Source organism: Scatophagus argus, chromosome 19 (assembly GCF_020382885.2).
Source record: "Scatophagus argus isolate fScaArg1 chromosome 19, fScaArg1.pri, whole genome shotgun sequence".
Classification (NCBI taxonomy): Eukaryota; Metazoa; Chordata; class Actinopteri; family Scatophagidae; genus Scatophagus; species Scatophagus argus.
Genome location: NC_058511.1, coordinates 21,238,250 through 21,249,449, shown reverse-complemented (window position 1 = coordinate 21,249,449; position 11,200 = coordinate 21,238,250). Strand labels below are relative to the sequence as shown.

The window sequence follows — 11,200 nt, the reverse complement described above, 5'->3', positions numbered from 1 at the left end:
TTAAGTACATTAAGAATCAATAAGAGTTGTTTTTTACTTAAATAGTTCTGAATATATATTAATGGCTGAGATTCCTTTCTTGTTCATGTTCCAGAGATTTAAAAGACAGGTTGTAAGTGCCATTATGCTGGTTTACTTTATTAAGTTTATTTCAGTGATTTATGCCAACCTGCGATGTAGATATAAGTTTGAGTTTGCCTTTGAATTTTGAGCCACCGGTGTTGTGGTTGTTCTTATGCGGCTTCCGTAGAGAAAACAGGAAGTGTTCTTGTGTGAACGTGTTGAATAAACGAGACATGGCAGAGCAACACAGTCGTTTGGTTTTACCATCTGTCTCGACGAGTAAAACAGTCTCTTGCCGTTCCTCAAGAATGGTATAACAAGTAATTTTCCCAATAAAAAGTCGAAGGGCTGTGGGCTGGATGGATAGGATTGGTGGACGGAAGTCTCTGATGCGCATGCATATTGGCCACTCTGGCTCAATGAGCTTGCGCAGTATGCGTTCACCCAGTCAAATTCTTTAACGCGGGAAGCAACCTTCTTATTAAATGGGCCAGTGGCTGTATTTAGAGCAACCATGGTCAGTGGGCCGCTTTCAAAAATATGAACAAGGCCCCGCCTTTGACTCTCTATCCAGTTACGCTTAAGGAAAACACACAGCTGTGCCCGCGAAACATCAGTCGTTTTGTTTAAGTCGGTGAAGGAAATCAAGGCGTCCTTCGAAACAAATGTTTCCGTCTTTGTAAGATAAGGTACGTACAACCTTCTGTATTAGAAGAATGTTGCATTTAGACCGGTCGTCTGGCAAAAGATAGAAAAGTATTCGACGCTGTATTACATAACTACGGAACAGACTTCCTCAGGGTATAAAAACTCATCCTCGAAACTCCACCTTACATTTTTGTTATGTTTTTATCTACGTATTAGTTTATATAGTTCTGTTTTTGTCTGTATAATGGAGAACTATAACTCAAGTTTCGTACCCACTGAAACATTTTTGTTGGTTAATCACACATTGACAGATACCCGTACAATGAGGCAACAATGAGCCCTGAGTAACTTCCAACCATCCCTTTTCTGTACCGCTAATCCGTCGGTGTCGCAGGGGGGCTGGAACCTATCCCAGCTGACACGGGGCTAGAGAAAGGGTACACTGGACATGACACCAATCAATTGCAGGGGTCCTACAGTAACTTATGGTACAACTGAAGATGACTAAAAGTTGGTAGAACTACTCAGATACTGTATTTAAGGAAAAACAGCAATACCACAGTGTAAAAATACCCCACTTTATCATTACAAGTAAAAGTGATTCATTTAAATGTTTACTTAAACAGAAAAGCAAAAGTATTAGGAGCAGCATGGTGGTGTGGTGGTTAGCACTGTCTTACAACAAGAGGGTTCCAGGTAGTTTGATCCTGGACCCTGCCGAGTTTGCATGTTTTCCTTGTGCCTGCATGGGTATTCTATGGGTATTCCGGCTTCCTTGGTTAGGTTAATTGGCTATTCTACATTGTCCCTAGGTGTGAGTGTGTGAGCGTGTGTGACTGACTGGCAACCAGTTCAAGGATCAGTAACAATTTATCTTAGCTTATATTACACCATAATGTATTTGTTAATTTGTATTTTTTGACAAAATACTAATAAGTCACTAGCTTCTGAACCATACTGGAGTGGAAGTATAAAATGGAAATACTCAGTAAAGTACCTCAACGTTGAGTAAATGTGCTTAGTTACTTTCCACCACTGCTAAATGTTCACTATAATTTGCTTTAATTGATATTTACTTAGTACATTTAAAAATCAAAGCTGTATTTACTCAAGCTTCCATGCACAAAATGATGCCAGAGACCCAGAGCCTGAACCCCCGAGCAAGCAGGCAGTGGCAAGGAAAAAGTCCCTTTTAACAGGAAGAAACCTTGAGCAGGACACCGGCTCACAAGGGAGAACTATCCTGCTGATAGTCGGCTGGGTGAAACATACATGCAAACATACATGCAATAAACATAAATTACAAAGGACAAACATGACAGGTTGTTTAATTGGAATGCTGAAGACTATGCATTGTATGTATTTGTTTTTTAGCTGATATGTAAGTTAGTTATAATAGCACTACATAGAAGAATGATTTGGGCAGATGTTGGCAGTAGACATTGGGTTTGTCAGAGGGCCGGATGCAGTTCAACATGTAGATCTGAATGGAAAGAGACCTGCAGAAAGATACAGAGAGAGAAAGAAAGGGAGGGAGAGACACAAAACTACAAGGAGAAGTGGACACACAGTTAGTGACATAAAATAATGGATCATATGTTGACCTGATGAGAGGAGAGGAGGGGAGAAGAAGAAGAGGAGAGGAGGTGAGAGAGTAGAGATGGTGGTGGTATTGGGGAGGTGGGGAAACTGCTCGGTGAATCATGTTTGTGTCCCCTGGCAGCCTAGGCCTATAAGCAGCGTAGCTATGATAGAGATTAAAGACTAAAAGTTAGTCAGACCTATTCTACTTGTGCCTAAATATCAAGAAGTGACTGTAACTATGCCTACCAGCCCTACACACTTTATTTGGGGCTAACTATATGCTTTAATAAACAGAAAGGTTTTAAGTTTAGTCTTAAAAGTGGAGGTGGTGTCTGCCTGTCGAACCCATAATAATACCACACAAGAATACTTCTATACAAGTCACACTTCTGTGGATAAAGTATTAGTGGGAAATATAAAAAATGGTTGATGTAGTCCAATTCTGGATGATGTACTTACTACTACTCCTCCAAAATTGGAGGACGTGGTAGACAAATACTAGCAGTGTATTTAATCGCGTTAGACCACTGAAACTTTTACCTAAGGTACAGCGATCTGTATTTTGCACTGGAAACCCTTCAACAAAGAACTTGAATATGGAATTGAGATTATTTTTTAATGCTGGAACAAGCAGTTAAGTGATTAGTAAATTGGTCTAAAACCAAAATAAAAAAATGCCGCATGTTTACTACATTTTCTGTTACTTACTTGGACAGACTCAATGTCTTTTGAAGGGATGGTACAGAGATATTTGAAGACTGTGTCAGGTGTTTTTCAGTATTGTTTGGCGTTTTTATGGATGAGCAGTTAGTTTATTACAGAATAATCTGAAGATTAATGAATTAATAAAGTAATCATTAGTTGCTGCCTCTTTTATCATACATCTTAAAAAAGGCCATGGAAAAGCACATGACTGCAAATTATGTGTTTTATTTCAAATGAGAGCCCTGTGGTGAAGTCTGTGCAGTAAGGAGAAGTGTCTTCTTCTGAGGTTGTTGAGCCAGTGTTATTTATTTTTAATTCTTATTTCTCTGTAAGAGTCAAGCCCTGAACACTGCATTGTTATTTCCATTCTTACAGGGGTTCAGATCACATTGGTTCACTATGTTGATGAGCCCAGAACATGAAGCCCTGATCAGCCAAGTATTTGAAAGCTATCTCAAAGAATATCATCATGGGGACATTCTCCAGCTTATTGCAGATACCACTGAAGAGACCCATCACCCCGTTGTTATTAATGCCATGACATTGTTTGAAGCCAATATGGAGGTAATGTGAACACATATTCAAAACAAAACTAACTGTATTCAAAATAAATAGAAGTAAGTTGGGATATGTGAGATTTAGATATATGTTTAAGTAAAGCTGGGTGATTTGGTTAAAATCAGTATGATATTTTTTGATTTTTTTCTCCTTACCAATAAATCACAATTTGGCATATGTAATGACATGTAAAATAATCAAATCAATGTTCACTTCAGTGAACTGTGTTCTGCTATCTCATGAAGTTACTTTTTAGTTCCATTTTACTTGAATGTATTAATATTAACATTTCTGTAAAATACACTATTAAATATCATTAGTGAGCAATGTTAAAGAAGCCTTACATTGACAGCTGCCTAGAAATAAAAGCTTGATAAAGTATATCAAAATTGTTAAAGTAATGTGCTCTGACAGATTTATTTCTGTACCAAGTTTCTAAGTTTTTTACAACACATCTTTCAAAGGCAGATGCTTGAAACTAGCCCAATCAATTTAAATGACACCTACTTGTTAATGCAAACACCCTTCTTCTCATGTAACTGATGACAGCTTTGCATAAGGTCCAGGGTAGTGCTCTGGAGAGGCAGGGGTATCTATGTCTCCATGTGGCCAGTTTTTAAATCTGTCATGTGCTTCTGGTTTCTGCTTTTTTATCTAAACTTTTATTTTCATTTAGATGCAAAATCATTGCTATTTTCTGTTCAATACACCTTACTTCAGATTAAACTTCAAACAACTGCGTGTTAGTCATTTTTAGTAGACTTGACCATTTAATCTGTGTTGTCACTAATTATATGATATCTCTGCTAACTGTTGGCAGGTTGGCGACTATTTCAACGCCTATCCCAATGATGTCCTGGCTATATTTGACAAAGTCTTACTCAAAACAGTCGCTGAGATATCACAGAGTGCTTCTCCTACTCACTATGGAGGACAGACGTCAAAAAAGTACAGAATGAGACACATTCCTCATGCCCGCATTACAGGTTAGACATCCAACTGCGAATGATGCTCAGATGTTGCCAGATGTTATTCAGAGCAAGCATTCTGAGAGTTTTTTCAGACTGGCATGTACATGAACGTTCTCCTCTCTATTGCTTTTAGTTATTTTTGGATAATGCAATCTGCTTTGTTGGAATGTTCATGATTATGTCCATGATTTCATGCATTGTCCCATAATTGCACTTCATAACACATAATGTCTTATAAATCATAGAACTGTGATGACTGTAGATAGTTCATCTACAGAAAAAGTGAGCCGATGAAGGCTGAGCCCCTCAGCACCCTCTACTGTCCATCTATCTGTATGATTTGTTTTATTAGTATAGGAAGAAGAATTTCATGTGGTGTTGTGTGGTGCATCATGGTGGCAACGTGGTTGGTTTTTTTTTTATTTTTTTTGGCGTTAACTGCACTTTTTTTTTACGGCCAGAGCAAAAATCCAGAGCCTGCTAGAACATCCTCAGCTTCCTGCTACAGATGTTATGATCAGAGCCTCAACAAAAAGTGGCCAATATTACTCTGCCTCAGTGTAGTCCACTTGTTGTTCAGGCATACTTCCCCATAGTTCTGCACAGTGTCCACATCCACCCCCTGGATTTAAATGGATTTAGATTCTCCTCTCTTACCACTTTTAAGCTTCACGTGTTTCCCACAGCACTGAGTGAAGGTTCACTTCATCTCTAAGCTTGGCCTCCTTTCCACTACTGATGCAGCTCATGGTTGTAGGGTCGTCTGAGAACTTGTACTGGTGGCAGGATTTGGATTTGTATGGGAAGTTTGAGGTGTAAATGGTGGCAGAACAATCCCTGTGATGCTCACCGCAATGTCAGACCAACAGTGCTCTACGGTGTAATGTGCTGTGGCCAACCAGTCAAATAGTCCACAATCCTGGAGACCAGGCCCAGAGTGTCTGTCTGCATTGCCATCAGCTTGTTCCCCAGTGGTTCACACTGCTACCCATTCTGTACAGTTGAGCACTGACACAGTGAAGCAGGAAGATGATGGTGTTTTCCACTCTCTCATTTGGTTTTCAGGGATATGATTTAAACGCACTGTCTGTACCGCTTCCATCAGGAAAGCAGCACAGGAACAATAAAACCAGCACAAATAGACTCAGGGACAGCTTCCTCCCCAGAGCTGTAAAAGCAATAGCAGTGCCCTGCAGTGAAACATTCACATCCCACCCCCCTGTAGGACTTCACACATACACCCTCTCCCCTCTAGCCACATACACACACCTTCTCACACACACACACACACACACAAAATCAAACATTCTCACAGTACACCATAGACTGGCAAGTGCACTTTACTTAAGTGTTCATTTCTAAGTATTTGTGTTATTTTTTGTGCCTTTAAGCAGGGAATCTCTACAAAATTTCGTTATGTTCCCATAATGACAATAAAGATTGATTCTTGAGTGTGGGCCCACTAGTATTGTTGGGGTATGCTGGTCTAAAGTACAAAGGGCAGAGAAGTGTTGTTGGGTGGAGCTGATGATGTTCTGTCTGACTTTTTTTGTGTTGCCCTGCTTGTTCTTGTCTCTGAAAACCTTCTCATTCAAGAGGAACTTGATGTCTTTTGTGACCCAACATACTTCATACAGGCTTTGTTAGAACATTTGTTATTATTCTCACAGATGTGATTTACCCTGTTATACAAACAAATGAATGAAGTTAATTTACTTTTCTGTTGTTTATTGACTCTCATATATGTGCCCAGGTCTGCCTGTGTGTCCAGAGCTAACCAGAGACACCATTCCCCACTCCAGAGATGTAGGCCACTTTTTGTCTGTCACTGGTACTGTCATACGCACCAGCGTTACCAAGGTAACAGCATGACACATGTTCAGTTTTCAACAACTGACTGGAACTGTTGACCACATGTTTATTGTTTCATCAGCAGTACATTTGTGAGGGGGTAGAACATACACCCACACATTGTCCATTTTCTGAATATATACACAGTTTGTGCTGCTGCTATACTTGCTTTTGTACTTTTATTTTTATTATTCTGTGTTTGTTTACTTATCATTTTTTATACAGTTGTTGCCATTATGCCTTTTATGATTATTTCTATTCTCTTTTTATACTTGCTGTTTTTTTTTTTTGTTTGGTTTTTTTTTTTAGAACTTATTTTGTTTTATTCGCTACTGTCTGGCTATGCCATACCTGGACATTTTGATAAATGCACATCTATGTATGAGTGATGAGTATGAGTGATCTCTCTTTCTTTATAAGAACAGTAACAGAGAAACTAATTTAGTGAAGTAGAATTGTGACTAGTAGTTTTTTTTTCGGAATCAGCTTTATGGGCCAAGTTTGTGTGTACAAGTACAAGCAAGGAATTTGATTCAAAGTACAAAGTACAAAACAGACACCTGGCACTAAGAACTCAGAAAGTACTATATACAATAAGATAAGGATAAAAAATTGAAAAAAATACTATAAACAGTACAATAGCAGTGAATCTGTGGAGTAGTGCAATGACAGTGTAGGTAAACTAAGATTTAAATAAATAAATACAGTGCAAGGCAATGCTGTGCAATAGATGGATAATAATGATACTGTATTGTTAAGTAAATGAGGTAGATGAACATTTGTGATTGTCATAGTCCAGTGTAAAGATATGGGGCTATTTCAAAAGAGTGACTGCTTGGGGAATGAAGCTGTGTTTGTGCCGGCTGGTTTTGGCAGACAGTGACCTGTATCGCCTACCAGAGGGAAGGAGTTTTAACAGTTTGTGACCAGGATGTGAGGGATCTGCAGAGATCTTTGTTGCCCTTTTCCTGACCCTGGACCTGTACAGGTCCTGAATGGAGGGAAGGTCAGCTCTAATGATCCTCTCTGCAGCCCTGATTGTCTGTTGCAGTCTGGCCCTGTCACGTGCAGATGACAGACTGAATGATGGCTGAGTAGAGGGTGATCAGCAGTTCCATAGCAGGAAGTATAACCTCTGCTAGGCCTTTTTCTGGATCAAGTCAATGTGAGGAGACCACTTTAGGTCCTGTGAGATGGTAGATCCCAGGAACATAAAGGAGTCTACAGTGGACACTGTGTTGTTCTGGATGCTGAGGAGGGTGAGTGGGGGGGGGAGGACTTCTTCTAAAGTCCACTGTCATCTCCACAGTCTTAATTGGATTTAGCTCCGGTTCTCAGATCGGTTCTTTCTATATGCGTACTGGTGTGGGTCCACAGTGATGTTGATGCAGTCTTTGATGCGGGCCATGACCAGTCTCTCAAAGCACTTGACTATCGGGGTGAGGGCTACTGGCCGATAGTCACTGACAGGTGGAGGCGGGCACAGAGAGCTGGGTGAGCTTCTGATGTAGGAGTTGAGGGATGATGATGTTGAACGCCGAGCTGAAGTCCACAAACAGGATCCTGGCATATGTCCCTGGGTAGTTGAGGTGTTGCAAGATGTATTGCAGTCCCATGTTGATGGCATCGTTCGCTGACCTGTTTGTCCTATAGGCAAATTGCAGGGAGTCCAGCAGGGGTCCTGTTCAGGTGGCTCAACACCAGTCTCTCAAAGGATTTCATGACCACAGATGTCAGGGCGACAGGCCTGTAGTCGTTTAATCCTGTGATGAAGGGTTTTTTTGGGGACTGGGATGATGGTGGAGCGTTTGAAGCAGGGGGGTACTTCACACAGCTCCAGGGACCCATTAAAGATCTGCGTGAAGCCTGGCGCCAGCTGTTCTCAGCACAGGCTCGCAGACACCCCATCAGGTCCTGGAGCCTTCTTAGTCTTCTGCCTCTGAAAGAGCCGGTGCACCTCCTCTTCGCAGATCGTCAGTACAGATGGGGGGAGGGGGTTGGGTGTTGAGGGTAAGTCATTCGTGCATGATGGGTGTGAGAAAGTTGTTAAAGTCGTCCGCCAGTCTGGGATTTTCTGCAGGGTGGGGAGGTGGTCTTTTATAATCCATTATCTGTTGCAGGCCTCTCCAGACTGATGCGGGGTCGTTGGCTGAGAGGCTATGTTTTAGTCTCTCACTGTAGCTTCTTTTGGCTACCTTGATCTCCTTTGTCAGCTTTTTCCTGGCCTGCTTGAACAGGTCACGGTCCCCACTTCTGTAAGCCTCCTCTTTGGCTTGGTGCAGCCTCATAAGATTAGGAGTGAACCAAGGTTTGCTGTTGTTGTATGTGTAAAAAGTCTTGGTTTGCACACATAAGTCCTCACAAAAACTGATATAAGATGCTACAGTGTCAGTGAGTTCATTTAGACCTGTAGCTGCAGCTTCAAAAACACTCCAGACAGTGCAATCAAACCAGGCCTGCAACTCCAGCTTTGACTCCCTTGTCCACTTCCTCACAGTCTTTGGCACAGGTTTAGAAGTTTTGAGTTTCTGCCTGTAGGTTGGGATGAGCAGACAGTGGTTGGAGAGTCCTAGAGCTGCCTGGTGAACAGCATGATAGACATCTCTGAGATGATGTGCTGTCTGTATTTAGGAACAAAATTACTATTCCCAATAGAAGCTCTCCATGTTCTGAACAAAAATACTAACAAAAAAACATGCATTTTGCAACAGAAAATGGCAGACCAGCGATGTGTCTCTGCAATAGTCTCCAATAGTCTGAGGTGTTGGAGGCCTCTCCACACTGATGCAGGGTCATGGGCAGAAAAGTGTTTTCAGCCTTCAGATTAGTGCCTCTTCACTGCCCTGATCTTGCCTATAGAAATCTATATCCTTACTTCTATAGGCATTCTCTTTGGCCTGTAGAGGTTGCCTGAGTTTTGCTGTGAACCATGGTTTATATGTCTTTATTGGAGCACACAGCTCTTCACAAAAATGATGTAAGATGTCACAGTGCAGGCGTCACAGTGATGCAGTGGTTAGCACTGTGGCCTCACAGCAAGAGGGTTCCTGGTTCGAATCCTGGGTCCTTTTATGCAGAGTTTGCATGTTCTCCCTGTGCCTGTGTACGTTCCCTTCCACAATCCCAAAAGCATGCACATTAGGTTAATTAGCTACTACATTGCTCCTAGGTGTGTGTGTGTGTGTGTGTGTGTATATATGTGAGAGGTTGTCTGTCTCTCTGTGTCATCCCAGTGACTTGAGACCAGTCCAGGGGGTACCTCGCTTCTCGGCCGTAGTCAGCTCTCGACTCCAGTGCTTTGTTCAAGTCCCCATGAATTATACACAGTGAGTCTGTGTATTTCAGTCCAAACCGGTTTCTTGATTGGCTTGAATTTTCTGTGTGTCTTTCACGTTGACACGGGAAGGTTTGTTGTTAAGGATTTAAAATTCACCTGTGCTGATTAACGGGAATCTCAGCAGGCAGACATATCACTTCCCCAGAAACCTCTCTAAATGCAATAGGAGGCAGATTATCAATATTATTTTTATAACATCTTAGTTCTGATAAACTGGTAAGTTAATTTAAATCGGCTTCAGAAATCCTACCCAAATCTGATCACCAATCACCCCTTCAATAGTTTATAGATCCTATAAGCACAAATGTAAATCACATGGGACATAAAACATTGAGGTTAAAGGAAACAAAGACCACATACTCATATTAAAATATAAAACATGAAAATAATAATTAATTGTCAGATATGATAAGAGGATTTTGTGAAATTGATAAGAGATGGTGTTAGACATACAGTAGTTTGATAAGTGAGACTGGGACTGAAGAGGATGGTGTAGACAATAGAGTTTGGTGCCGATAGTACTTATTAAGGTAGATGAAGATGATTGCTGCTCTTTTCTTTTGGAACTGCTTATAAACTGGAAGATCATTAAGCCTCTGCTAGTAGACATGGAAGCAATGAAACAGTCTTAGAGGTATGCTATGCAGGAATTTCTTTTTCACAGAGGTGGTATCAAAAGTGAAACTGAACAGATGAATCACATGAAAATTTAAAATTTTTATGAGTTGAGATGTGAGGGTCGAAGGGCAGAGGATGTTGCTGATGTTATGTTAAGCCCTTTGAGACAAACTGCTTGTAAAAATGCGCTATACAAATAAAGTTGTCTTGCCTTGTCTTGTCACTATTATTATTATTATAACAATAATAATAATGATAATAGTGATGATAATTTTAAAAAATCATGTATAGCTTCTAAAAAGAAATGGAACAGCATTTCTGTCATGAAACGGCTTCTAGCCAAAGATCCACGTTCATTAGTTTTGTGTTTTGCTTTTTTTTTTTGTTTTTGTTTTTAAAAAAAAAAAACAAAAAAACCTTTTTGACACTCCACTGGGGGACCCCTTCAGCTTCAGCAATGGGTCTATTGTTTACACCAGGGATCAGCTTTTAGCTCTATGTGGCCCTGCTCTTCTCTACACTGAAAAACCAGAGATACAGAGGAGAAGGAGAGGCTGCACAGCGGGACGAAAGATCCAGGAGAGGAAATGGAGGTACAGACCGTATGTATCCTCCATTATTATGGGAAATGTCCGTTCCCTTTCCAGTAAGAACGACGAGCTTACGGCGCTGATCTAGCTACAGAGGGTATACAGGCAGTGTTTTACTGAGACTTTACCAGACTCTGTGGTTTCTCTGGACAGATTTGAACTTGTTGACCGGAGGGTGGAGGACTGTGGTAAATGGAAGGCAGGAGGCTGGCAGTGTTTATTAATGAGAGACGGTGCAACCCAGGACACATCTTTGTAAAGGAACAAGTCTGCAC

At 40.9% G+C, this 11,200-nt stretch overlaps 1 protein-coding gene across 2 annotated transcripts in view; it reads left to right on the top strand.

The window, feature by feature from the left end:
- The first annotated feature begins 226 nt into the window (after positions 1-226).
- The window catches only part of mcm9 (minichromosome maintenance 9 homologous recombination repair factor), a 44,962-nt gene continuing 33,988 nt past the window's right edge, over positions 227-11,200 (top strand). Inside the window, exons 1-4 of one of the 2 annotated variants that reach the window (XM_046372989.1) lie at positions 232-752; positions 3,376-3,564; positions 4,379-4,544; positions 6,283-6,389. In XM_046372989.1, coding sequence (XP_046228945.1) covers positions 3,400-3,564; positions 4,379-4,544; positions 6,283-6,389 — 438 coding nt within the window. In that variant the 5' untranslated portion in view covers positions 232-752; positions 3,376-3,399. Of the gene's footprint in view, positions 753-3,375; positions 3,565-4,378; positions 4,545-6,282; positions 6,390-11,200 lie in introns of both variants that reach the window. The other variant, XM_046372991.1, reaches the window with a different exon arrangement.